Source organism: Pogoniulus pusillus, chromosome 16 (assembly GCF_015220805.1).
Source record: "Pogoniulus pusillus isolate bPogPus1 chromosome 16, bPogPus1.pri, whole genome shotgun sequence".
Classification (NCBI taxonomy): Eukaryota; Metazoa; Chordata; class Aves; order Piciformes; family Lybiidae; genus Pogoniulus; species Pogoniulus pusillus.
In genome coordinates this window covers 16,376,605-16,403,492 of record NC_087279.1, presented here as the reverse complement: position 1 = coordinate 16,403,492, position 26,888 = coordinate 16,376,605, and the positions used below count along the sequence as shown (strand labels likewise).

Here is a 26,888-nt window from a genome sequence, read left to right as displayed (position 1 = left end):
CGATTCAGCTAGTACATCATTCAGCCCCACGTGCTGACACGTCACAGCCTGGGTGGGGGGTCACAGCCTGGCTTGCATCAGCCAGGCACATACTGGGCACAGAGATGGGGCACTGGGGTCCCCGGGGTTTTGAGGAGGCACAGATGGTGCTGCTAGCAACAAGCAGCTGGAAAGGGCATCCCAGCCGTGATGGGAAGGGGGCACACCTGGCCCAAGAGCTACCCCCAAATGGTGCACCAGGCAGCGTGGCATGTCCCCGTGAGCACAGCTTTAATATCACACACCCCCCCGACGCTGGTACACATATACATTCGCTGTATACAGACATACACAGAAAGCAGGGCTGTGCATGGGTGCCACACAGCCCACCCAGCAGTCCACATGCCCCTGGGCCCTGACTCAGTAGAGACAATGTCTTCACTTGGACCTGGAGCTGGAGGGAGCTGCTGACCCCGGGAGTTGACATAACTTTTCACAAAGGCTGTGAGGGTGAGCGTAGGTAAGCAGGAACCTCCTCTAACATAGCACCATCCTCAGGGTTTCCTAGACAGGCTGGAGGCTGCAGGTGAGCCCCCCTGGATTAAAGATATATGTGCTGCTGGCAGGCATGTGAGATAAAGGGCAGAGCACAGAGAAAGCCTCAAGTCTCCCCATCAGGTCTTTGCCAAACCGTAGCAGCCACAAAATGGGAACTGGGCCCCAGTTGTGGTTAGGGTGAAATTTATTCAGATGGAGCTGTTTGCAGGATGGGGGTGAAGGATGCTGCGTATGGAGGCACTACCTTGTCCAGGAACACAGGCAGTGTGCCCCAGAGGAGAAAGGGAACAAGGGAGGGTTAGGGGCAGGGAAGGGTATGAGAATGTTCTATGAGGGGAGCCAACCCTGGCAAGTCCCAGCTCCACTTCTGGGCTGCCAGAGATGGGGCATGGGGCCAAACATCATCCCATTGCAACAAATAAGTTAAAAATCAAACTGGGAACAGCCCAGGAAAACTCCAGGTGGGAAAATGGATTAAGAGCCTTGGGGATAGTTTCCTGTTTGACATTTCACCTTAATGGGCAATAAAACTAATACGAAAGGAAAACCCCATGAGCAGCAAAAAGACATGTTAGAAATAGCACCAGGTTCCTTCTGGGGGCTGGTGGGCATGTGGCCTCTGACACTGCGGGCAGCCCAGCCCCGGCCAGGGCAACTGCTGGGCCGAGCTGCTGAGCAGCACTGCCTGCTGAGACACTGCCCATGCCTACACCTTTGGCTGCGCTCCCACCTTGCCACTGGCCGTGACATGGGCACCTGTGGAGAGAAGCGAGGTGGTGTGAGGGCAGAGGACCAGCATTGTCCCCCTGGCTCTGCACTGGCCAAGCCTGCAGCGCTGGGCGGAAATGCTGCTGGCATTGCTGGTGCCAGCGGCCATGCCTACCTGCCCCTGGGCGCTGCCCACAGCGCAGCTCACACTCCTCCTTGCTGTCGAAGCGGTTGAGGTTGCCCTGGCAGCCGCTGTAGACGAAGGGCCGGCACTCGGTGACTCTTTGGTTGTAGTACCACCGCAGTGTGTAGCGCTGGCAGTCCCCCTCGTCCAGTGGCAGGCCGCAGGGCTCAGCTGCAGGGGGCAAGCTGTGATGGTGAGGGCAGGCAGGAGCCAGCAGCCTGCCACTGGTGGGGGCAACCTAACCCCCTCGTCAGAGGAGAAACCTCATGAAAGGCATAGGCGGGGGAAGGCTCCCTGCTGAGCGCGGGCATGATTTGGCTGGAGGGAACATCTCTGTGCCATACCCAAGCGCTGGGAGCTGGGGCAGGAGATGCCCCTCTAGGCAAGCCCTCTCCCAGGAAAGACTGGAGATAGAGCTGGAAGAGAGGTGGGCACAGGGACACAACAGCTACAGCATCCCTTGGAAGGGTACTGAAGGGACACTCCACATACTGCTGCTGCCACCACCAGGCCTTCCCTGCTCTTCTGGGGCTTTTAGGATGCCCTCCTACAGCCCATGGCCCAGTAGTACAAGAAGCCTGCCATAAAGGCAGCAGGTCCTACCAGCCCAGCACACCACCCATCACTTCTGGTGAAGGCTTCAGTAGGGGTCCAGAGTGTGAGGTGTGCACAGCACTGTGATGGGGAACACACCACCCACCTGGGTGACAGAGGGCTGCAAATCTCAAATCCTCCCAGCCAGAGGGCACAGGGACCCACTGCCAGGTAGAGATGTGGAAATGTCACCCCAGCAAAGCCCAGGTAGCCCTGTGGCCACACCGAGTGGCTCCATCCTCTGCAAAGGAAGGTGCAGTGAAGCTCACCACCCATTGCAGGCTGCTCCAAGTGCTCCATCTCCAGACCCTCATCATAGTCCTCCTCCTCATCGTACTCACTGTCATAGTCTAGGTCATCGGTGTTAAGCATGACCTGCATGTCCTGTCCTGAGAGACAGCACTGGACGTGAGCAGCCTTTGCCTCCCGCACCACCCCCTCTGTCCTGCTGCCCCCAGCCACAGCCCCTGCCCACAGGCACACAGCACACCCCCATGGATGCTGCAAGCACACAGCTCACACTCGTGCACACACTCCCTGCTGCCCTCTGCTCTTCTCATTCTTTCGTTAACCCCCCTGGGACTGATGGATTATGCCTCAGTGTCTGAAAACTGAAGACAAGGACACAAATGTCTCCACATGCGGAGCAGGTGAAAAGGAGGAATGGGAACTGAAAGCATAGAGATGACACTTGACACTCACCCTCCTCTTCCTCAGCATGTGACAACTTCAGCACGGGGACTGCACTGCCAGTGGGGAAAGGATGAGCGGGGAAGAGCCCTGCAAGAAAGGACATAGCCAAGACGTGAGGGAGGAGGCAATGGGATCCAGGGCTTCATCCCATGCCTCCCATGTGGAAGCCATCTCTAGCAGGTGGGGAGCAGCCCAGCACTGCTGCAGCCTGCTGGGGTACGTGGCCAGGGATGAGGACCTCCTCTGCTGCACTGCAGATGAGGTCTGCCAGGGGTTCCCAAAGGTGGCACAAGCGGGAGGAGCTGCTGTCCAGTGAGATAGTGCCTACTGTGAGCCCAGCAGGATGGGATAGGGAACACAATCAGCATAGGGAGGGGAGAGGCACACATGCCCACGGGGCCAGATCTATATCCTCCAAGCTCTTCATCACCTGTCTGGCCATGCTGCTTCTCCTGGCGGACGATTCTTCCTCCTCCCTGGATAGAGGGGAGGCTACTCCTGGCCTGAGCCCCCCAGCCTCCTTGGAAAGAAAGCATCCACTTCATCTCAGTCCAGGCTTTGCCCCTGTCCCTCCAGCCCACCCTCCCTTCCAGCCATCCTGGGACCTGCAAGCCTGCCTGCCCCAGCTCCAGCAACCAGCCATGGACGTGCTGCAGTTCACATGGTCCCTACTTGATTGGCAGACCCTGCAAGCACCTAGACCCCATTAGCACCAACTCAAGTCAGCAGCTCTGGGGATCTCTCCTTCACCATCACTTCTGCATGCACCATCCCTTCTCCATGGGCACAGTTCTCATGCTGATGCTGGCCCTGACTGAGGGGTCCAGGAGCAATCCAGCTGCCTCCAGCCCACACAAACCAGCGGCACGCCTGGGTGCCTGGACCCCTTCAATGCCACACGCGCAGGGCAGGGTGGTAGGAAGGGAAAGCTGCAACCTGAGTGCTCACGTGAATCCAGACGCCGTGGGAAATGGCCTCCACAGGCTGCAGGAGAGAAGGGATAAGGGATCAGAGGCAGCAGGGCCAGACCCCCGGTCCCAGAGCTCCAGTAGGGAATGCTCACCACAGTGCTGGCTCATCTCCTGCCTGACAAAGGCACGGATCTCCTCCTCCTGCCAGGCATGAAGAGGGACGAAGGACCCAAAGTGCAACAGGAGACAGTGCAATTAGGAAGAAAAACCCTTTCCTCAGGCCCGTGTGCCAGAGCAGAGCCCGGAGATGAGGGAAGCTCCTCCCTCAGGATGGGATGGGACCAGGGCTCCATCGCACCCTGGTGACCTGAATGCTAGGAGCCTGTGCCAGCTCCTCCCAGATCCTTACCCTCATGCCCGGCTCCCCTTTCTCCCCACGGAACCCCTGGGTGCCAGGACTGCCCTAGGAACAAGCAGAGGGGAAGTGGGAGGCTGTCCTTGACTGGGGCTTGTCTACTCAGGGCCAGGCACCTGCTCACTCACCTGCTCTCCTCTCTCACCCGGAATGCCAGGCACACCGCGGGGCCCTGGCACCGACTGCCCAGGGGGGCCTCTCTCCCCCTACAAAGGATAAGTTCTTGTTATCTGGCTGGTGGCTCTGCAGCTCTCTGCTCACCTCAGGGCCATGGATGTACTGCTTTACCCAGCCCCTCACCCTGCAGACTTCTGGGGCAGGATGGAGCAGCTGAGCCCCAGAACAAGCAAGATCCCAAGCTCCGTTCCTTGGGCAGGGAGACACAAAGGAGGACCTCAAAGCCAGTGAGCAAAAAGTGCAGGGACAGAACTGGAACATGGCTCCTGATGCCACCAAATCTTTGTCCACTCCAGGGACAGGCCCATTTATGGTAAGGACTCACCTTCTGGCCCTGTATGCCCTCAGGACCTCGGGGGCCAACACTTCCTGGAGGTCCAGGGGGACCAGGAGCACCATCAATGCCCCGTGGACCAGGGCCACCTACAATGCCTGGGGCACCCTGCAGGAGAGTAGGAGAGCAAAGGGTCAGGTTAGGGGTGTTGGAGGCCCTTGCCCACAGCAGCCACCGTAAGTATTTTCCAGTCACACAGCTGGGCATCCCCAAAGCACCACCACTGATGCCTTCTTGTAGAGCAGACATTTGTTGCCACTTTTAGTTTAGCAACATCATTTAGAGCAGTGCTGTGTGGCTGTTCTGTGAGCAGAAGGCTCCAATGTGCTCTGAATTGAGGCTGGATGCTGGTAAAGGTGGTGCAATGCCTGCTCACCCGGTCTCCTTTCTCCCCCTGGTCTCCTTTGGCTCCCTGCTGCCCGTCGAATCCCCGGTCACCCTGCAAAGAGGAAGGAGCAGGCAGCAGGGGACAGGCAGCCAAAGGGCTTTAGTGCTAGCACAGCTTTTCCCGACACTGCCCTGACCTACCTTGGGTCCCATGAGCCCCTCCTTCCCGGGGATGCCCGGTGGTCCCGACAGACCCAGCTCTCCCTGGGGAACAAAGCAGATGTCTATCAGTCACCAGCTGCACATCCCCGACCCTCCTCCGCATCCACGTGGTGCTTACCGGCTCGCCTTTCCTCCCCGGCAGCCCTGCGCGCCCCGGGATCCCTGGCTCTCCCTACAGCAGGCAGGAGAGAGGCAGCGTGGTCAGTCCTGCCTTCCTCAGTGCTCACCCCAGAGCTACAGGCAGAGATGCCGTGCCCTGGCTGCAGGGCTGAGCTCTAGCCTCAGCCATCTCCCTGCCCCCGCAGGCTGGCAGAGGGGATCCAAGGGGCCGCGAGCCTCCAGGCACCATCAGGGCTCTGCAGCACCCAGTGGGCACCCACTCACCTTCTCGCCCTTGTCCCCATCGAGGCCACAGGCGCCTTTCATGCCCCGGTCACCCTGTGAGGACAAGGAGGGGAGTCAGAGCCCTGCCGAGCTGGCACAAGTGCTGGCCTGAAGAGCACTGGTGGGCAGAGGGACCGACTCACCTTGGGACCACGCATGCCCAGAGGTCCTACGTCCCCCTTCTCTCCTCGGGCTCCGGGGACCCCGTCACGGCCGGGCTGGCCCTGCGGAAGACACACAGTGTGAAGGGGATGCATTCCTGCCCCGTGGTGGAGTGGTACCGGTGGACTTGGCTCCTCACCGGCTCCCCAGGCTCTCCTGACACTCCAGCCTCTCCCTGCGGAAGGCAAAGGCATCAGTTAGGTCAAGCAAGGGGGATAATACCCCCAGCACGCCCCCAGCACCCCGCCAGTGGTAAGAGGTGTCCAGCTCTTTACCTTCTGCCCACCAGGGCCACGTGCCCCAGGGAAGCCTGTGGAGCCCTTCTCGCCTTGCTCACCCCTCACCCCCTGCAAACAGAAATGCAGATGGACACAGGACACGAGGGGGATGTCTGACTACAGCATGGCCATGGTGGTCTCCAAGCCCAGCTCTGACAACTCCCCTTGCCACGGTGTCAAATACTGTGCCACAGTGCCCACAAGCAACAACACGTGGGGTGCAGGGATGCCACCATGCCCAGGTCCCTCTGTCAACTGCCCCCTCTTCAACCCTCCATAGTCCCCAAACTCAGCAGATTCCAGCTCCACAGAACCCCCCCAGGCCCTGTACCTTCTCTCCAGGCATGCCTTGCTCCCCCTTGTCGCCCTTGTCCCCTTCCATGCCCTTCAGGCCACGCTCACCCTGCGGAGAAGGGAACACAGGAGGGAGTCAGGGGACAGGGAGATGTTCAGATGAACAGACTGGGTGGGGAGCACAGATGCCCCGGAGCAGGGACACGAGTCTGTAGAGTGGCCTAAGGACAGGACAGGACATGATGTGCTGTGTGAATGAGGGTCCTTCAGCTGCAGGAAGCACTGCCAGCTCTCCTGGCAGGCAGAGGTGTGTGAGGGGCTGTCCTGTGCCACTCAGGAGAGGGGATGCAGGATCAAACCTCTTGGGCTTCCTTATGCCAGAAGCAGGGCATGCAGGGCCCTGGGGAAGGGGATGCACAGCACAGCCCCTGCCCATCAGAGCAAAAGGGACAGTGCAGAGTGGGGCAGGCAGGGTCTCTTACCGGCTCTCCCTTGCTGCCTCGTGCTCCCGCAGGCCCCTCCACCACCACGGTATCGCCCTGCAACCAAAGATGGGGGGGGGTGTATGAGGAGGGGGGGCAGTGCTGCTGCCCTCCCTCCCACTGGGCCCTGCCCCCGGGACTCACCTTGTCTCCTTTGGGCCCTGGGGCCCCAACATCTCCCTAAGAGGAAGGGGAAATGGTGAGACACTGCAAGGTGCACAGCAGGGAGCAGGAAACACCTCCCTGAGCACCCGATCTCCAGGGACTCCAGCCTGTGGGGGTGCATTATTCACCCACCCTGGATCTCCAGCCTGCAGGGTCCCTTACCTTGTCCCCACGCTCCCCACGGTTCCCAGGCAAGCCCTGTGGGAGACAAGAATGGTGGTCAGGGAGGAGTCTGGCTGGGGGTGCAGCTGGGGGTGGGGGCTACTTACAGCTGGCCCTCGATCTCCTTCTCGTCCTGGGCGCCCATCTTCACCCTGCAAGAAAGGGTTGTGAGAAAGGACTCTGGGATGGGAGCCCCTGCAGTGTGCAGGTCCCTGTGTGGGGCCGGCACGGCGCTGGCTCCCTCTGCCCTTAGGGCAGGCATGCTGGAATTGTCCATTCCTGGTGGTAGAGGCAAGGGTGGCTGTGCTGAGGATGCAGAGGGAGTGTGTGGTACCTACCCGTGGCCCTGGGTCTCCACGCTCACCTCTGGCTCCAGGCAGCCCAGCCCCAGGGGCACCCTGCAAGGGTAAGGCAAGAGCTTACCCCTGTCCTTGTTGCCTACTGCTCCTCTCAGCCATGCCTTGTTGCTCCTATGCCAGGGGACATTCCACAGACCCACCACCACCCTAAGTGCCCCACACAGAGCAGGCTCCTATGTGCCATCATCCAGAGTGGTTTCAGTGTCCCTCATGGATGGCTGCAGTAGAGACACCCCTCAAAGGCATGACCCCCACATGCTTCCTGCTGTATTGCTGCCCCTATCCTACCTTGTCACCCTTCAGGCCAGAGGCCCCTTGTATGCCCTAAGGAAAAAGGAAAGGGATGAATGAACCACAGGAGGAAGGCAGTACCATGTGCTTCACAACCATCCCTGGGGCTCTCACAGTAGCTTCTGCCTTGTGCCAGAGCCCCTGGCAACTCCCAGCCTGAGAGGATAGGGTCGAGAGGTGCAGGGTAGGTTCCCATCACACTGTTCAAGCTGGTGAGAGAGCCAGGGCAGAGCCTGCACTGCCAGTGATGCTGTGGCACTGAAGCCCCTTACTCACAGCTGGCCCAGGGGGCCCTGCAGGTCCTGGTGGTCCAGAGGTGCCATCTCTCCCTGGAAAGCCAATCATCCCCTGGAAGAGAAACATTGTGAGCAGGCAGGGGCCATGGCTAAGAGCCAGTGGGATTTGCAAGAGAACAGTCTGGCACTGTCTGAGAGTCCAGAGCCACCCAGACCACAGAGGTTGAGCAGAGGTATAGCCTTTACCCTCTCTCCTGGGGCACCTGGTGGGCCAGGCTGCCCATTATCTCCTCTCAGGCCCGGCTGTCCTGGTGTCCCAGCAATGCCTGCTAAACCTGGAGGTCCAGGTGGTCCTGGCAAGCCAATGTCACCCTGCAGCAGAGAGTTAAAAGATGTGGCCCAGAGAAGCAGCCTTCAGGAGCATGCTTCTTCCATGTCTGGCTGAGCCAGGGCAGCACCTGGGCGTCAGGGGCACAGTGACAGCCAGGGTGACATGGATGGAAGCGGGGCTTACCTTCAAGCCTGGAGGCCCGTCCTGTCCTGGAGGTCCCTGCACACCGACACCTGGTGATCCCTGTGTGGTGGCAGAGCACACACTGTGTCCCCTGGCTGACGGACACAGGTTTGCTGAGGGCAATATGCCAGTCAGATTTGCCCCACAGGGCTGGGAAGCACCCCACTGCCTGGGACTCATAGACACTTACTTTCTCTCCTTTGGCTCCAGAGGACCCCTTGGCTCCCTGTGAAGACACCAAGCCACCAGCAAGGGCTGTGTGATGAGTGGCAGGGGCATAGGTCCCACTTGACAGCACCTGTTGCCCCCAGCACTAATGCCCTGGTCCTCCTACTCACATCTTCCCCAGGATCCCCTGGCTCTCCAAATCCTCCTGGCTCTCCCTGACAGGGAAAAAAAAGCAAAAATCGGGGTTGGGAGACAAGGTGAAAGGAGAATACCTGCAGCCAGACACCCTCCTGCCATGGGCAGGCGGCTGGAGAGCCCCATGGCTCCCTCCCCACCAGCCTCCCAGGGCAATGCTCACCTTCTCACCCTTGGGGCCGGGCAAGCCTCGCTCACCCTTGGAGCCCTAGCAGGAGGAGAGTAACGTTAGGGAAGCAGGGTGGCCACAGGGCTGGCTCACCCCCGAGAAGGTGGGGTGGTAGTGGCAGGAGGGATGAGGTTAATGAGGAGGGGACAAGGTTAGTGGGGCAAACTCACAGGTTCTCCCAGCAGCAGATCCTTCAGCAGTGCTGGCTCACCCTGCAGGGACACACAGGTGCTCAGGGGTGCCCACAGCAGGCACTAACACCCTGCAGACCCCTGCCTGCTCTGAGGACTTTGGCAGCACTCAGAGGTGGAGGTTGCCGTGCTTTATACCCTGTCTCCTTACCTTCTCACCTTTGGCACCAGGAGGGCCAGCAATGGCCTGGAGCACAGGGAAGAGAGGCCACAGGTGAGCAGAGCTGCATAGGAATGCTCCCTCTTATCCCAGTGTGGGAATGGTGGGGAAGTTCCCAGCAGCTCTGGACTTACCTGCCCTGGGGCTCCGACATCCCCTGGCTCTCCCTTGGGACCTGCAGGGCCTGAAGGTCCTGGCATACCCTGGCACAAGCAGCACAGCGCTCAGCCTCAGTAGCAGATACCCCAGGCTGAGCCCCATGGGGACCCTACTGGAACAGGATGGGGTGAGCAGCAACATACCATCTTTCCAGGCATCCCAGCCTCACCATCCTTCCCTGGCACACCATCCCTTCCTGGCACGCCGGGCTTCCCGCTCTCCCCCTGCAGGCAGTAAGAGAGGAGCTGGCACAGGGATCCTGCAGCCCTGCCTCCAGCAGCGCTGAGCACCCACACTGATGGCCACTGGGCAGGACAGGGATGACACACTCACCACTTGTCCTGGCAGCCCTGGGACACCCGGTGGACCCTACGAGAGAGGCATGAGTAGAAATCAAGCGGCAGCTGGGGCACCAGGAACAGTCAGAAAGCAGGTTGGAGAGGGCTGTGGATACCTACCCCTGGACCAGGGGGGCCGGTGGGGCCAGGCAGCCCCATGCTACCCTGGGGACCAGGCAAACCCTGCAGTGGGAAGAATCACATTAGAGAGGGAACAACTGGCACAGATGGGACCTAGGCTGCCCCTGAAGGAAGTGCATAGCAGCAGGGCTGGCCAGTTTTGATGGGGTGGGGTGGCTTTGAGTGCGGCAAGAGAGCGCTGGGGTGGGGGATGCAGGTGCTTACCCGGACACCAGAGCCAGGCTCCCCTGGCTCACCCTGTGAAGAGAATGACTGTGTCAGTCCCTCCATTCTGACCTACTGGCCACCATGGTCACAGCCACATCCCTGTGCTCACCATGGGACTGTTCCCTAGTGCTGCCTGGATCCAAGAGGAGACCCAGACTGAAATGTCCTTTCCTTCATCCCAAAATGTCCCCAGATGTGATCCTCCCACCAGTCCCCAAATCTGGCAAGTTACTGCTTTCCTCTGCCAGGTTGGATGTGGCAATGCTGATGCCATACCTTGGTCCCAGCTGGTCCCTGGGTCCCTGGTGGTCCAGTGCTGCCCTGCGAGGGACAAAGGGACGTTATATCAGGGTAGTGCTTGCTGATGGCACAGCTTAAAGAGGGGGCAGTGAGGCAGTGCAGTTTCAGCATTGCCACCCCACTCCTGCTCCCTGAGGGGGTTGTCATGCAAGTGGGATGTCAGCCAAGGCAAATGTCTCCTTTGCGTGACAGTCCCCCACATGTAACACAGGGTAGCTCCTTACTGGAGGTCCTGGAGGTCCTGGGTCTCCCTGGCTGCCCTAAGGAGAGGAAGAGATGGGGTCACTGCAGGGGTGGGTTTTTCCCACTGGGTGCATGGGCTGTCCCCCAAGAGGGAAGACCCAGGCAGTGCCAGTGGCTCTGGTAAGCATCTATACCAAGTGAGGACAAGCCTGGCCGGACTTTGGCAAGATGCCTGGGGTGAAACACCCATCAGGGCAGCAGGGTGGCCCCCATGGCTTCACCAGCACCCGTGGCTAGAAGCCCCCAGCTGCACGTTGAGCCAGCAGGGCACAGTGACGTTAGAGGGAGGACACAGACACCTACCGGGCGTCCCAGCACACCGGGGAAGCCTGGCAAGCCCTGCAAAGAACCACATCAGAGACGGGGGTCAGTGGGAACCTTCTACCTCAAAGCAGTCCTGCCTGCCCCCCCAGGGGATGATCCCCATTTCTGGTGTGTGGTACCCAACTCAGGGTGCCTATGGGGAGGGGAGCAGGGAGCCCCATAGAGCCCTGTGGGATCGGTGCTGGTGGGAAAGGGAGGTAAACAAGACATGAATGTTCCCATTGGTGTGGGCAGCAGCTAGTGTGGAACTGCAGGACCTGCCCCACATCCCAGCCTGCACCCCCCCACCGTGTCCCCACTCACCGGCTTCCCCTCGGGGCCAGCCAGCCCTCTCTCACCCGGGAGGCCCTGGAGCAAGAGACAGAGAAGAGGTTAGTGCCAGGCTGGGGTCTGGGACCAGCACAAGGTGGGGGGACTGTAGTACTCACTGGGGCACCATCCCTGCCCTTCTCTCCAGGCTCCCCTCGTTCTCCCCGTGAGCCACCATCGCCCTGCAGTGGGGACAGGACAGACACTGGGTCGTAGGACAGGCAGAGACCTTCCTGTTCCCCTCCAGGGCCTGAAAACACCCAAGGAGGGGTGCCCCCAGCAGTGACCCTGCCCAGGACTTTGCTCCGTCTGGCTGCCACACCGGCAGCAGGAGACTTACAACCGCAGACCTTATCTCCTTTGGGTCCCCTCTCGCCATCGGCTCCTGGCTCACCCTGTGCCAGGGAGAAAACAGATGCCATCAGCCCCCACCTGTCCCCTGAGGACACCTGCCCCACCACCATCCACAGCCTCAGCTCATCACATTGTCGCCCTTAGCTAACCTTCGCTCCCTTGAGTCCAGCAGGGCCACGCTCTCCTGGGAACCCCATCAGGCTGCCCTCTGCCACGTCTGCCTGTGGGCAGGGCATAATCAGGACTGCCACCCAGGGGACCATAGGAAGGTCCTCTGAGTGGCACAGCCCCCCCCAAGCCCCTGTGTTAGGGGACTGGATGTGATCATTCATCACGGGAAGTGCAGGCTGGCACCCCTTGGGGACAGTACCCAGTAGCAGCCATCACCTACCTTGGGCCCTGGGGGCCCAGGGGGACCAGGCAAGCCATCTCTGCCCTGGGGAGGGGAAAAAATAGGTTGAGCATCAAAAGGACAGCAGAGAACAGATCGTAGAACCTCAGACTAATAATAATGTTTTGTGTTGGAGGGGACCATTAAAGGTCACCTAATCCACCCAGCCCTCCAGCCAGCAGGGACATCTTCCACTAGAGCACCTTGCTCAGAGCCTCATCCAGCCTGACCTTGACCGTTTCCAGGCATCGTTTCTCTACCACTTCTCTGGGCAACCGGTGCCAGTGTTTGATCACCCTCAGTGTAAAAAATGCCTTGCTTGTACCTACTCTGAATCTTAACTAAAAGAGGGTAGACTTTGACTAGGGGAGGGTGAGAACTGCGCCCCGATCCCAGCTCACCTGTTCACCACGGTCACCCTTCTCGCCTCGGTCACCCTGGAAAAACAACACAGTGCCCATCACAGGGCTGTCCCCAAGCCCCTGGACCAGGTCACACCATGCCCCTGCACATACTCACTTTCTCACCAGGCCTGCCAGCCTCCCCAAGCTCCCCAGCACGGCCTGGCACCCCTGGGATGCCTGGCTTGCCAGGCTCCCCTGGCTGCCCGGGTGGCCCCTCAGGACCCCGCTCGCCCACAGCACGTCCCATAGGGCCCTGGGGGCCAGGGGCACCCAGTTCTCCTTTGTCACCTTTGGGTCCTCGCTCACCAGGAAAGCCTAAGGAGCCCTGCAAAACATAAAGCCATGCTTCCAGAGCCAGCCCTGTGCCAGGGACTGTCAGTCCTCCCCAAGCACCCCAGGGCTGAGCTGGCTGAACGTCCCCTCAGCCAACTGAAGCAGGGGGCCAGGGGAGAGTGAGGCAGCACGTCCGGGCATGGCATTGAGCCCAGCTCCACTCACCTCTCGACCTGGAGGGCCTCTCTCCCCCGGCTCTCCCCGGCTGCCCTTCTGGCCCCGCAGCCGTTCAGACAGTGGCACGAACGAGTCCGAGCTCCCATCATATGCACCCGTGAGCTCCTTCAGGGATGAAATCTAGGAGGGAGGAAAGAGCCACTGCTCAGAGGTCATGCTCCCCAGCCACACTGGCACTCTATGGCCCTGCCAAGCCATCCATTGTCACTTGGTTTTCCCAACATCTCCTGTATCTCTCCTCCCTCAGCTCAACAGCTGGAGACTACATACCTTGATGCCAAGTGCTTCCAGGCTACGTTCAATGTTCTGCAATAGAGATATCAAAAAGAAGTGAGTGTTGGCCTGCTTCCACCACGGGGGTTGTAGAGGGTTCTCCATACCCCAGGGCTGTCATCCAAGTCCAGCAGGTCAGGAGGGACTCACCACTGAAGTCCCAGGGTCTCCACGTGCTCCAGGGTTGCCAGGTCGCCCCTAGGTTTGCAGAGCAAGAGGGAATGAAAAGATGTACAGAGGTGCAGTAGATGAGCAGTACTGATACTTCCCTCAATAGGTTTCAGAGTTAACACTGCTAGTGCTACCTGGACCACCACCCTGAGGTGCTTGCAGCTCATCAGGCAGTGTGTCAGGTACTCACCGGCTCTCCTTGCAGTCCAGGCTCCCCTGGGTCCCCCTGAAACACAGAAAAGGCATCAAGAGATGCAGAGCCAAGCTGCCCAGTGCTGTCTCCAGCGTCAGGGTCCAGCCCTGCCAGCCTCAGGGCAAAAGGTCCCACCAAGGACTTGTCCCCTCTGGCACAGGGTTCCCTAGGCCTTTGCCTTAGAGGCTTCAGGGGCAGGAGCATACCTACCTTTGGTCCAGGCACCCCACGGACACCTGGCAAGCCCTGAAAGACACAGAGGTGACAACAGCACCCAACACCCTTGGACATGGGGCAGTGCCCCAAGAGAGGCATGGTCAGGGGTCCTGCCCACCCCACAGCAGCATGGGCTCTGGGGGCTGGGTAGAGCCATGGACTCAAGGAGTACGCACCTGGCCTGGGGGACCGACCTGCCCTGGGATGCCAGGGGGGCCAAGGGGCCCTGGCACACCTCTGTCCCCCTGCTCGCCTTTGGCACCACTGGGGCCCTACCAAGAAAGCTGTGTCACCCCCAGGACCTGGGTGCCCAGGTCTGTTTCTGGTGGGGGTATGTACCCAGCACTCCCATCATCATGCTCCTCACCTCTCTGCCAGGGGGTCCTGTGTCACCTTTGTCACCCTAGCCAGGAGAGAAAGAAGTTAGAGGGTTGCTGCCCCATCTAAATACCCCAAAATAATGTTCCTGAGCCCAGGCAGGGGGAAGCCAGCAGAGGTATGTAGATCATGCAGGCATCATACAGGGACCATGTGGGCACCATGCAAGCACCACCCAGGACTTGGCTATTTACCTTTCTGCCATCTTCTCCTGGTGTGCCATCTTCTCCCTGGGGACACAGGCAACACCCAACTCAACCGCTCTGGCATGGGCACCGTGTGGGATGAGGACAGGCAGCAGGGCTGTGGCTCAGGGCAGGGTTTTTTTGCCACATCCCCACCTCGCCTCTATGTTGTAGTGGGATCACTGACCCTCAGCACCCCCGAGCAAGCCTCAGTCAAGCCCACTGCCCCTACTCACATTCTTGCCGTTGAGGCCGGGTTTGCCATCATCGCCTGGTTTGCCCTGAGAGGAAGCAGCAGCAGTGAGAGAGCCCCACCCTGTGCTCCCCCCAGCACCAGCAGCTGGGATCCCCAGAGCTGGGCACAGGGTGAACCTCAACAGAACAACCTGCTGGCACTGGGTGCCGAGCACATGGGGTAGGCTGTGTCCCCAGGGTGCAGGACAGCTGGTACTCACCGGGATGCCAGGTGGTCCCACAGGGCCAATGGGGCCAGGCAGTCCCTGCTCCCCACGCAGCCCAGGCAGTCCCTGCAGGGAAAGGAGATGTGGGGAGCACAGGGTGGGGGGGAACACCAGCCTCCAGACTGTGACCAGGATGATGACAGCCTGCTGGGTACAGGGGGCAGTCCCCACCACACTGCCCCAGACCAGGAGCATGAGACAGGACCAGGACACTGGTCCCTTCAAGCATGGTGTCTCAGTGGGAGGCACAACCCAGACCTGCCCTCTCTGGAGGTACTTACATCTCGGCCAGGGTCCCCTTGCTTCCCCGGGTCCCCCTGCAGATAAGGAGGTGTTGAAGGCAGGGACATGGCTGGTCAGCCACAGTCCCCCCAGCAGCATCCCCAGTTTGGAGGAGAAGAGGTCCAGGGAGGTGGTTCACCCCCACCCTGTCGCCCCTTCATCCTGCAGCCCCCTGCTCTCTGCAGCCCCTCTACCCTGGGCCACACTCACCCGCAGCCCGGTGGGGCCTGGGTGCCCAGGTTTGCCTTCCAGCCCATTGCGGCCATCCAGCCCTGGTGGGCCACGGTCCCCCTGCAAGAGAACAGAAACAGAGAGCTGGAGCTATGGGAAAGGATGGTGGTGCTGCACGGCAGCCTCCAGCCCCCAGCCCCCTCACCTTCTCTCCTGGCAGTCCTCGGTCACCTGGGTCGCCCTGCGGGGGTGACAAAAGGAGTAAGCATTGTCCTCCCTGAACGGGAGCCAAGCAGGTCATGGACCCCTTGCTCAGCCTCTCGTGAGGAAGGGGGCAAGGGGGCACTCACCCGTGCACCAGGGGGCCCACGGGGGCCCTCCACACCCTGTAAGAGAAAAACAGACTCAGCAGTGGAGAATGGGGGGCAAGGAGGGCATCCTGGATGCTGACCCACCACCCCCTGCACACCAGGATCCCCAACTGTGCTACACAACATCATCCACCTTGCTGTCCCACTGCTCTCTCAGCAGAGACCTGGCACCTACCCTCTCTCCAGGCACACCAGGGGAGCCAGCATCGCCCCGGGCACCCTTTGCACCATCCTCACCAGGGTCCCCAGGGTCCCCCTGCCAAGGAAGGACATGGTGGTTAGAGGGTCCTGCTCTGTTGTCGGCATGAACACCTGTCATGAGGTGCCACGCTGGGCATCTCTGCTTGTTCTCTGTGCTTTAAGAGTGGGATAAGAGGCAAAGCTTTCAAAATAGAGCCACAAGCTGGGAAAAAAAAGGGTTGCTGGGCTCAGCAGAGCTTCCAGGTGGCCAGAGTTTGCAGAAGAAAGGCAAAGAGCACCGGCTGCTGAGCCAGGAGCCAGCTGAGTCACAGCTGGGGACCTCATCCAGCAGAGAGCACAGCCCGCGGCCAGAACTGCCCGAGCCGGCTCCCAGAAACAGAACACCGGCGTGTGGGGGACTGCTCTGGGACCCCTGCAGAGCTGGGGAGCCTCGAGTGTGCTGGCTCCTTGGAGGATCTCTGCCCTGCAGGGATCTCCTGCCCTGGCACCCTTCCCTCCGCCACGGGCAGAAGCATAAGCCCATGTGCCCCTGCTCCCGCATGGCTCAGGTGCGGTGTGCCAGCTCCACGTAACAGAGGCTGTTTTGGACAGGGAGAGCTTCGTGCACCAAGACTCCAGCACACAGACAGAGCCTCGTATGGGATGACATCCCATCACCAGCACTCCGGGGGATCCACTTGTTACCTTCTCACCCTTCTCCCCTGCTCCTCCGAGCCCTATGTCAGCCTGTGGGGCAGAGAAGGACTGTCAGAGCAAGAGACTGGCATCAGCCTATGGGCAGGGAGAGGTTTGGGGGCAGAGCTTACAGTTCGTCCTGGAGGTCCAGGAGGCCCCTGAAAGAAGGGAAAGGGAAGAGGGTTAAGAGGAGCTGGTGAGGCCTCAGGGAGAGAAGGGCTCACTCAGGGGAGGGGTTCAGGCACATGGCCTTGCATCACTCACCGGCTCCCCACGGTCGCCCTTGCTCCCTGGTGCTCCAGGGCTGCCCTGTGGGAGAGAGGGACAGGGTGAGGAGAGGAGGGAATGGGGGACTTAGGAGCTCATAGGGTGGAGGTACCCCTAGAGGAAGTGTGGGTGTGGGGAAATGGGGGTCTGGAGTGGTCAGTGCCCACAGGATGGTGGGTACACATCAGGTGGCACTTACATTCCTGCCTTCAAGACCTGGGTCCCCTGGGTCACCTTTCTCCCCAGGGGGACCACGGTAGCCAGGGAGGCCCTGGATGGAGGCAGAGGGAGGGTATGCATTAGTAGGAGCCACCCCAAGGCCACTGAGCATCTGACCTACACTAGGGTACCCACCAGCCCCAAACTTACCCGTGGGCCCCTGTCTCCAGGTTTGCCAGGCAGACCTGCTTCACCCTTTGGGGAGAGAGGAGGTGAATGGGGGCAGTAGGGAAGGAACCAGTGGTCCTGGGGGGTCCTTACTTACCGGAGTGCCTTCATCACCCTTCTCTCCATGCTCCCCCTGCAGTGCAGGTCAGCAGACACCAGTCAGGGGGAGAAAAGCACAAGTCACTGGCAACCCCCTGCTCCTCACGAGCCCCTCGGCTCTCTAGGGCCACGGTGCCCCATGGAGCCTGCTTCTCCCACCCCCTTGTTCCACACTACCTCCTTGCCACGCAGCCCAGTCTGTCCTGGGATGCCTGCTCGGCCTGGCTCGCCCTTCTCTCCTGGCTCCCCTGGGTCACCCTAGGCAGGGAGGGAAGGGGCAAGGCGTCAGAGAAGCGTTGGGAGGGCGCAGGGGCTGCCAGAGATCAAAGAGGCTCAGCATGGCACTCCCCACTCCTTGGAACAGTGCTGTGGCATGGCCTGCAGGGACAGCCCCTCCAGAGCCCAGCAGATGGACAGATGGATGGACAGGACAGGGGGCAATGCCTCCTGCAGAGACATTACCTTTGGGCCACTCCTGCCCGTGAGGCCAGCGATGCCCTGGTTGGTGGAGAGAATGTGTCACTGGGCACGGGGGTAGAGCTGAGCCGAAGAAGGGACCAGGGCCATGTGCTGGTGCCCCTAGGACAGGAGCCCTGCCAGGCCCTGGGGTGCATGCAGACTCACCCGATCACCCTGCTCGCCTTTGGGGCCAGCTGGTCCTGGGATGCTCAGACCAGGGGCACCCTAGATGTGAAAAGATGCAGCTTGGAGCTAGGGCACAGGCACCATGAGCCCAGAGGGGCTGTGCCCTTGTTCCTCCCATCTCCAGGCAGTACTCACACGGGCACCTTTATCTCCCATATCACCCTTGGGGCCAGGAGGTCCTTCTGGTCCTGGGAAGCCTCTGTCACCCTGGAGCAGACAAAATGGCATTACCAGCCCACTCAAACCACCCCCGTGTCCCCAACTGCAGGTGCAGACAGGCATCTGCTCAGGTCGATGCCCAGCTGTGCAGTCCTCCTCAGCCCATGATCATGCCCAGGAAGTGCCAGCACAGGGCTGGGGAGCACAGCCAAGGCAGGGTTACCTTCTCTCCTCCAACACCGGCCACACTGGGAGCCTAATAGAGAAGCAGAGACCATGCTGCATGCTGCCCACAGCTCCCTGTCCTGGGGCTGGGCTTGCCAGGCAGCATCACTTACTGGCTTGCCAGGTGGTCCTGGGTCGCCCTGCGGAGAGATGGATATCATTGCCAGTCCCTTCCCCAGGAGTTCCCTTTCACCCTGTTGGGGCCCCAGTTTGCCCTCACCTTCTCCCCTCGGGGCCCAGCTGGTCCTGGAGCTCCCTGTGGCAAGAGAAGAGATGGCAGGGGGTGGCAGTGCCTGGGGAGGCACACCTGGGACATGGCAGCCCCACCACTCCCAGGGTGCCAGGTCTACAGCACTGTGGCCACTGCCTCAACTCACCTCTCTGCCTGATGGTCCTGGGCGCCCTGGGACTCCTGCCTCACCCTAGAGTGGAGGAGGAAGAGGAAGATGTCAGGGGAATTCTCCCACCCTGTGCCAGGGCAGGGTAGGCATTACCCTGGCATGACAGCAGCCACCACAGCCCACCTACCTTCTGCCCCTCCGGGCCTGGCATGCCACGGTCCCCCTGCAGGAGGGAAGGGTTTCAGAAAGCCTTCCTTCATGCCATACTGTGTTCTGCCCCAAAATCCTTTGGGCCTTGGCACCAAAGCTCATCCAAAACTGCTGCATTCTGACAGTAACCCCTGGTCACAGCTACCACAGGGCCACCAGGCTCTGCCAGCACTGCCAGTTGGAACGGTCCTGCTCTGGTGCCATCTCACCTTCTCGCCCATATCTCCCAGGTCACCTGGTGCCCCACGGTCTCCCTGGCACAGGAGGAAGACAGAGTCAGCAGCAGCAAGACCCACAGGGGATGGCACATATCCCTCTGTGGCACCCAGACCTCTTTTCCCCCCACCAAGTGCAAGCCAAGAGCAGCCCTTTGGTCCCCACACCACTCACCTTCCTGCCCTGCTCCCCTGGTGGTCCCCGTGGGCCCTGCAAAGGGGGATGGAGAAGATGTGACCTCCAGCCTGGCAGGGCAAATGCCCAGGATGATGAGAGGAGGAGCCCTCTGGAGTGCCCCTGGGGCTCAGCTTTCCACCAGCCCTCTCCGAGAACTCACCCGGTCTCCTGGGTCCCCAGGGCGTCCAGGCAGCCCTGGGAAGCCTTCTGCTCCATCACCCTGCACGTTGAGAAGGTGACAGCCATGCTCATGAGACAGGGATGTCCACGAGATGGGAATAGGTATCTGCAGAGCAGTGGAGGGTCTGCCCTCAGCATGGACCATCCCCCTACTTCTTACCTTCTCTCCTTTGAGGCCAGGGGGTCCAGCAGGTCCTCGAGGCCCAGGGTCCCCAGGCAGGCCCTGCAAGAGAGCACAGCTCAGTCCCCATGACACAGCCCAGCTCCAGGGACATGTGACAATGGTGGCACTGCTCCCCTTGGCCATCCCCACTGACCCGGGGGTTGGACTCACCGGGAGGCCAGGCTCCCCTCGAGGTGCTGCCCCATCCACCAGTCCAGGGGGGCCCTGCAGAGACAGGGGTCAAGTCCTGTGTGATGGCTCCAGGAGGCTCAATCCATCCCAGTAGCCTGAGAGAACTGGAGTGCCCTCAGGTACCCATGGGGCCCTCTGTCCAAGAGGGCAGAGAAGCCAAGGAAATGCAGCCACTCACCCTTTCTCCTCGGTCACCTTTCTCTCCCTAGGAGGGAATAAAAAAAGCAAGTAAGGGCAGGTCTGGGCTCTTCCCATGTCCCCCTCCAACAGAACAGGGACATGTTGGGCAGCCCATCATCCATAGTATGCAGGCAGGTGCATACCATGCTCCTCTGCCCACACTGCCCAGCACCAGCTCCTGCACATGTATGTGTGTGCAGGCACAGCTGGTGGGGAACAGAGCCCACAAATGGGACCAACAGGAATGCGCCTGGGAGCAGCTTCGAGCTGCTGGCAGCTCCTCCATCTGACTGTCCACACATCCCCCCAGCTATCATCATGCAGCATCAGCAGGGATGTACCTTCACAAACTCTCCTGGAGGTCCTGGTGGCCCCATGGGTCCAAGTGGACCAGGGGGACCTGGATCACCAAATGGTCCCCTTGGGCCCGGGCTCCCGGGGGGGCCAGGGCTGCCCTGCAGAGAAGATGCTCCATTAGCTGGGGCTGTGGCATGGACCAGGGGTACTGGCAGGGATCCCTTGGCATCTCCACTGCCATCCCTACCACTGTTCCTGGCTCTCCTTTCCGGCCTGGCAGCCCCTGTCCTCCATCCCTGATCACACCAGGCTCCCCCTGAATGAGGAAAGGGAGGAAAAATCAGTGTCCACATCTGCCACATTGTGTTCCCAGTGCAGGATAGAGGCCAAACTCCCACAAGGCCAGCAGCCTATCAGGGAAACAGGGGGATCCTGGGGTCATCAAGACACCAAGTACCAGGAGATGACAGGGGCTGAGATGTGCCCATCAGGGTCCCATCACTCCCCAGGTAGTGCATGGGGCAGCCTTGTGCCCACTACCTACCGGCTCTCCTTTCTCCCCCTTCGGGCCAGAAAGCCCTGTTGGCCCCCGTGGGCCCTGGGAAGGAAAGAGGAGAATGAGAGGTGGGGTGAAGAGAGGAAGCAGGGCTGGGGAGGGATGGGGCCATGCTTACAGGATCTCCTCGGGGTCCAGGGATGCCTTGGGTGCCCTGGAAAACAACAGCTCAGGAAGTGAATGTGTGTCACTCCCAGGCAGGGAAGCAAAGACAGAATGGGATGAATGGGATGCCACAGGACGAGACACAACAGGGGCTCCAGCCACAGCAAGGACAGACAGGCCCTGCCCAGTACACTTGGCCTGGGACACAAAAAGGAGACAGCAAGGACCTTGCCAGATACAGAGACATCCTGGCACAGGGCAAGGGTAGGCAGAAATCTGCTCAGGGAGCAGGGTGATGGGAAGAGCACACCAAGAAGCAAACCCAAAGAACACCTCCACTCACTGGTTGGCCAGGTGATCCAGGATTCCCAGGGCGGCCAGGGCTTCCTGGTGTCCCATCAGCTCCAGGGAATCCCTGCAGAAGAGAGGAGCATCCTGGCACTGCCAGAACCCTGCCCCAGAGCCCCAGGCAGTGCTGGTCCCAGCACCAGGAACCCAGGATAGCTCTGTGGCAGAGCTGATTTCTAGGATGCCTTTTCTGTTCATACTGAGCTGGAGTATGAGGGAGCAGTGTGGGGCTGGACTGGGGCTCTCCAGGAGCATACCCCCTCCAGCATGGGCAAGCAAGAGAAGGAAGGGAAGAGAGGATCCATGCAGCCAGGTTATTGTGCCCCAGAGCACTGGGGTGCCTGGGTGAGAGGTCAAAGATACTCACCCTATCCCCCTTCTTGCCTGGACGCTCGATGGTATCTTCTGGCACAGTCCGTGGCCCCGGGGGTCCTGGAGGGCCAGGTGGCCCATGACGGCCCTGGAGGGACAGTGGAGAGGATGGGCTAGGTGTTGGCCAAGGGATGTTCCTGGTCCATGCTTGCAGCTGGACAGGTCCCTTGCCCCACACCCACCTACCAGCAGAATAAAGGGACAAGGGAACAGAAGGATCATGTCACTGCCTCCTGTCAGGGAGCTGCCCCCCATTACCCGCTAGTCAGGATATTACCGGCTCTCCAGGGAGGCCTGGTGGCCCTGCTCGTCCTTGTGGTCCCTACGGAGACAAAGCCAGCAATGAGCATCCCCTGTGGGATGGCATCAGAATGGCTTGGGGGATGCAGCCCCTCCGTGAGCCACCAGATGGGGGAGGACGACACCGAAGCACTCACTGCCTCACCGCGTTCTCCCTTCTCACCCTGAAAGAGGACAGAGGAAAGCGTTTTAGGGGCTGTATCTCCATGCTTGGCTCCCCGCTGCGCTGCTGCCATTGGCAAGCTGGGGGTGTCCCTGATCCATGCTGAGTCACTGTGGCACAGCATGGCATGGTACAGTATGGCATGGTGTGGGGATGCTCACCCTGGGGCACTGCACAGTGCAGGGCTTCGGCATTGGCTCTGGCTGGCAAAGCAAGAGAAGCCTTTGTGAACTCAGGGGTAGGAGAAGCTTTTGGTGCCCACAGAGCTGCTCCTCTTCCAAAACCCCCTAGGGCACCTTGGCCCCTTACCCTGGTGGAGATGATGGTGCAGAGGTCATCAGTGAGCTCTCCCTCCAGCTCTGCCAGGGTGCTGCCACCACGGTAGATGTACCGTGGGTCCTCGCCAGTGACCATGCGCCGGAGCTGCTCCTGGTCTGCCCCCTCCAAACTCACTGCTAGCACCTGGACCCCTGAACGAAGAGCACCCTCAGCACACTGCAGAAGTCCCTGAACACCCTACTGGGACCCTGTTCATCCTCACCTCCAGCTTTAACATCTCTGGCTGCAGTGATGGCATCGTCCCCTGAAGGGCCATCAGCCAGGACCACCAGCACCGCTGGCACATTGAGCCGGCGCCCTGCATTGGGGCTCAGCAGATAGGTCCTGGCAAAGGTTATGGCTGCTCCTGGGGAGGGAGAAAGAGAAAGAGGGTGGTCACTGGTGTCCCACCAGCCACTGCCCTGGCTGCCAGCACAGTCCCTCACCAATAGCATTGCCGCTGGGCTCCTCGTAGCGCATGGTACGGATCTGCTCCAGCACAGCAGGCAGGTCGCTGGAGCGGTTCAGGAATAGCCAGGGCAGGCTGCGGTAGCTGTATGTGGCCAGAGCCACCTGTGAATGTGCAGGGGAGCGGTGGGCACAACTGCTCACCCACACTCCCTGGCGTCCCTACTGATGTGGCAGCATCCTACCTGTGTGCCCTCAGGGCCCAGGCGCCCCAGGGAGGACACGGTGTTGGAAAGGAGGGTGCGGATGGCATCAGCGCCAGAGGAACTGTCACGGGTGCCGTGCACCAGGAAGACAATGTCACCACGGGCATCCCTGCAGACTGTGAGCACAGAAGGGGTGAAGTTGCCACAGGAGCAGAGACAAGCTCAGCCTGCAGTGTCCCCACAGTACCTGTGCGCTCGCTGACCGAGGTCTCGGCACCTGGCACGCTCCCCAGGAACGGGCGGAGGGTGAAGGTGTAGCTCTGGCCCAGGCGCAGCCCAGAAACCTGCTGGGAGCTAGCAGTACCAGGCACTGTCCTCCTCGTCTCCCCACCAGCTGCCACCCAGGAGACAGAGTTATGAGGATCAGTAAGACCCTACGGGGATGCTGCTCCCCATCCCAGGGTCACCAGCCTATCCCACCTGCGGGGGGGCTCCAAGAGAGGATGTAGCTGGAGGCACCAGGGACAGAGGTCCAGGCGAGTGTCACTGAGTCTCTCCGCACCTCTGTCACACGCAGGTTGGTAACACGGGCTGGGGCAGCTGCTGAGAAGGAAGAAAAGGTGTCCTGGCCCCCTGGGACAGCCCTCACTCTGCTCCTGGCCCTCCACCCATCACACTTCCCCAACCCAGGGCTTTGACCACCAAACCTTTTTGTATTCCTCAGCCCTACTCCAGGGCTCTGATGGCCCCATGCAGTCCCTTACCAGTGACAGCAGTAATGGTGGCTGGCTCACTCTGCCGGCTGCCAGCCAAGCTGCTGATGCTGATGTGATAGCGCCTGCCCGGCTCCAGCCCCCCCAGGTCATAGGTGCTGGTGGTGGCTGGGAGCTGCTGGCTGTGCTGAGGCCCTCCTGCACGGGAGGTGAAATGGGTGAGGAGATGCAGCTCCGGGGCTAGCAGGGATGCCAGGAAGGCAGCTGGCCATACTCACCCTCAGCCAGGCGCCAAACCAGGCGGTACCCAGCACTGCCAGCTGCAGGCACCCAGGCCAGGAGCAGACGGTGCTCAGAGGCCTCTGTCACACGGAAGCTTCTGACAGGGGGCAGCGGGGCTGCCTCCGCTGTGAAGCAGAGGGGCAGGTATTAGGGGCAGGGTTGCTCAGGGCCATCCCAGGGTGCTGCCTCCCGCTCCGGCACTCACGGGTAGTGACGATGATGGAGACAGGGTTGCCCTCCCGGTTGCCTATGAGAGCCGTCACCTTCACAGTGTAGGAGACACCGCCCTCCAGGTCAGGGATGTCAAAGGAGCTAGTGTGGCCAGGAACCCGACGGCTGCTCTCTGAGCCTCCTGCCAAAGACCAGAGTGTCAGCCCCTGACCTCACTGCCCTCACAGCCTGTCCCTGTCCTCGTCCCATGGTACCATCTGTACGGCTCCAGACCACGCGGTAGGCAGTGGCTCCTGGCACACCAACCCAGGTGACGCGGGCAATATTGCTCCTGGACTCTTGCACCTCCAGCTGGGACACCGTCCCCACCTGCTCAGGTGCTGCAAAACCAAGATGGTCACTATGGCCCCAGCTCACAGCAAGTGGCTCTAACCAGCACAGATGGGCACAGAGACACCTCACCAGTCTGCCCTGTGGTGGTGACAGGCCTGCTTTCACGGCCATCCACGATGGCTGAGACGCCAATGGTGTAGACGACGCCTGCGCGCAGCCCCTCGATGGTGAAAGCAGTGGGGTCAGCAGGGAGGAAGCGGGACTGCTCCAGGCCTAGGAGAGATAGTGGGGCTAGGAAGGGGCCAGGCATCACTGCCATGGCACCCTACGGTTCTCACACTTACCATCACTGCCTCGCCATGTCAGCAGGTAGCCTCCAGCACCTGGCGGCCCTCGCCAGGTGACTCGCAGCTGGCTGGGACTGGCCTCTGTCACTCGCAGCTCCGAGACACTGCCCACTGCTGGATACTCTGCACCACCCCACGTGGTGTCACCTCAGGGTGCCTAGAGGGGCCCTGTAGCCACCTCAGTTCCCAGAGGGCTTGTGAGGAAACAGAGGACCAACACATACCAGTGGGGGAGAAACACAGTACCGGGACTCCCGGTGCCAAATGCCAGCATGAACTTACTGAGGCGGATGGTGAGTGTGGCAGCACTGCCCTCTCGGCTGCCTGCCAGCGCCGAGACACGCACCACGTAGGTGATGCCCTCACGGAGGTCACTCAGCTCCAGCCCAGTCTGGCTGCCTGGGACACGCCTTGTCCTCTCTGTGCTGTCTGCCAGGAGCAGAGCAGTGACACACACTCAGCACCAGCTGACTGGCATCTCCTGAGTGCTACCTGTGCCCCTGCCCACAGACTCACCTTGGTTGTTGCGCACCACCACTTTGTACTCAGTGGCACCAGGGACACCAGTCCAGCCCAGCCGCACCCGCCTGCCTGACTCCTCAGTGAGCCGCAGGTTCGACACGGTACCCACGGGCACCTCCACACCTGCAAGCAGACATGCTGAGGTATGGCTGAAGCCACACAGCCTAGATGGCACAGCCCCCATCCTCGCCTTGGGTCACAGTCACAGAGCTGGGGCACTCTCGTGGCCAAAGGGGTCCCTGTGTTGAGCAATGCCACATTCTGTCTCAGTGGCTTGGGAGAGTGGGGCATGCTTCAGGGGACCACAGTGTTGCTCACCTGTCTGGAAGGTGGTAACAGGGGTGGCCACTTCCCTGCCATCATAGAGCGTGTAAAGGGTGATCCGGTACTCAGTGCCTGGCTGCAGCCCTGTCAACTGGTAGGTGTTGGCACTGCTAGGGAGTGACACTGTCCTGGGGGGCTCCAGTCCTGTGGGGATGGGAGAGTCACCACTGGCTGCCAGCACAACCGAGTCTGTGGAGGGGACCAGGCACCTCAAGCCCACCTGTGTCTCTCTTCCACTCCAGACGGTAGCCACGGGCATCACGGGCACCAGTCCAGATCACCTGGATGGATGTGGGGCCCAGGATGTTGGTCTGCAGCGTCTGCTCCACAGCTGCCTCTGTAAGAAGGACTTGTTGGCTGGGCTACCATATGCCACTCTGCTACCAGTCACTTACCCCAGCATATTCCCAGTCCTCTGCACAGAGCAGAAGCATTATGGTGTAGGTAATGGGAGCTGGTACCCCACCCCATCTTGCAGCAACAGCATCAGGAGCAGAGCTCGAGGCCAGCAATGGACTGGCATCACCCATACCCACCACCTACCTGTCCTCTGCCGTACTGTGGCTGTGGGGCCCTCCAGCTGTCCAAAAAGTGGGGTCACAGTCACTATGTAGTTGGTGTTGGGCTGCAGCCCCTCCAGTGGATGTGATGTCTTCCCAGCATCCAGATCCACCCTCTGCCTGTCCTGCCCTGCAAGAGCCAGCGCAGCAGTCCCTTGGGAGTCCAGGCAGTGGGTAACACCACCCCCAGCCCACCCTTCTTCCCTGGGGTAACCGGCACAAGGAGAGCAAGTTCTGGGAGAGGCATCTACCTGTGAGGGTCGCCCAGGAGAGCCGGTAGCCAGTGGCACCACCGACAGGCTGCCAGGCCAGCAGCATGCTCTGCGCCGAGACATTTTGGACAGCCAAGTGCTGCACACCCATCAGACGCCCTGAGGATGAGAGGTGTCTGTCACATCCCTCAGGCAAGAGTGAGGCAGGGAGCAGCTGGAAACCCATCTGGTCAGGGATGGGGAAAGCCTCTTTACCCCTACCCTGTGGGTGCCAAACTGCACTGAGGTCACCAAGTGCAGCTTACGTGCAGGTGGCTGCCTCAGAGCACCCCAGCTCTAGC

The 26,888-nt window shown here is 60.7% G+C and overlaps 1 protein-coding gene and 1 long non-coding RNA gene across 2 annotated transcripts; both read right to left on the bottom strand.

Annotated features, from left to right (window-relative positions):
• Window positions 1-703: 703 nt before the first annotated feature.
• Window positions 704-26,888, bottom strand: COL7A1 (collagen type VII alpha 1 chain). Its single transcript, XM_064157072.1, has 105 exons — window positions 26,809-26,888; window positions 26,587-26,706; window positions 26,319-26,465; window positions 25,996-26,112; window positions 25,770-25,919; window positions 25,446-25,574; window positions 25,212-25,358; window positions 24,927-25,052; window positions 24,712-24,855; window positions 24,504-24,629; window positions 24,284-24,430; window positions 24,075-24,203; window positions 23,848-23,994; window positions 23,564-23,686; window positions 23,331-23,477; window positions 23,123-23,259; window positions 22,916-23,042; window positions 22,693-22,836; window positions 22,461-22,621; window positions 22,313-22,354; window positions 22,126-22,152; window positions 21,966-22,010; window positions 21,684-21,776; window positions 21,312-21,383; window positions 20,982-21,017; window positions 20,852-20,905; window positions 20,555-20,623; window positions 20,352-20,465; window positions 20,009-20,035; window positions 19,810-19,863; window positions 19,636-19,698; window positions 19,456-19,515; window positions 19,293-19,328; window positions 19,112-19,156; window positions 18,880-18,915; window positions 18,729-18,773; window positions 18,572-18,607; window positions 17,321-17,356; window positions 17,206-17,250; window positions 17,036-17,107; window positions 16,834-16,878; window positions 16,701-16,727; window positions 16,579-16,620; window positions 15,869-15,949; window positions 15,673-15,708; window positions 15,528-15,563; window positions 15,362-15,442; window positions 15,151-15,186; window positions 14,864-14,935; window positions 14,645-14,689; window positions 14,418-14,453; window positions 14,213-14,248; window positions 14,022-14,117; window positions 13,840-13,875; window positions 13,627-13,662; window positions 13,416-13,463; window positions 13,263-13,298; window positions 12,981-13,112; window positions 12,598-12,807; window positions 12,480-12,515; window positions 12,079-12,123; window positions 11,837-11,908; window positions 11,684-11,728; window positions 11,453-11,515; window positions 11,328-11,372; window positions 11,004-11,039; window positions 10,682-10,717; window positions 10,434-10,478; window positions 10,155-10,187; window positions 9,930-9,992; window positions 9,805-9,840; window positions 9,615-9,695; window positions 9,447-9,515; window positions 9,304-9,339; window positions 9,132-9,173; window positions 8,956-9,000; window positions 8,768-8,812; window positions 8,620-8,655; window positions 8,430-8,489; window positions 8,162-8,287; window positions 7,956-8,027; window positions 7,677-7,712; window positions 7,368-7,427; window positions 7,137-7,181; window positions 7,030-7,065; window positions 6,847-6,882; window positions 6,703-6,759; window positions 6,258-6,329; window positions 5,924-5,995; window positions 5,788-5,823; window positions 5,630-5,710; window positions 5,487-5,540; window positions 5,221-5,274; window positions 5,082-5,144; window positions 4,930-4,992; window positions 4,545-4,661; window positions 4,171-4,248; window positions 4,037-4,090; window positions 3,780-3,828; window positions 3,653-3,700; window positions 3,147-3,236; window positions 2,726-2,803; window positions 2,293-2,412; window positions 1,421-1,600; window positions 704-1,293 (listed from the first exon to the last, which is right to left on the bottom strand). Exons 2-105 carry the CDS (start codon window positions 26,696-26,698, stop codon window positions 1,244-1,246), a joined length of 7,530 nt encoding a protein of 2,509 aa, XP_064013142.1. The 5' UTR covers window positions 26,699-26,706; window positions 26,809-26,888; the 3' UTR covers window positions 704-1,243.
• LOC135182547 (uncharacterized) lies at window positions 17,499-18,493 on the bottom strand. Its single transcript, XR_010305240.1, has 6 exons — window positions 18,465-18,493; window positions 18,350-18,382; window positions 18,103-18,174; window positions 17,947-18,006; window positions 17,785-17,820; window positions 17,499-17,580 (listed from the first exon to the last, which is right to left on the bottom strand). It is a non-coding gene; the product is annotated as an uncharacterized LOC135182547 (long non-coding RNA).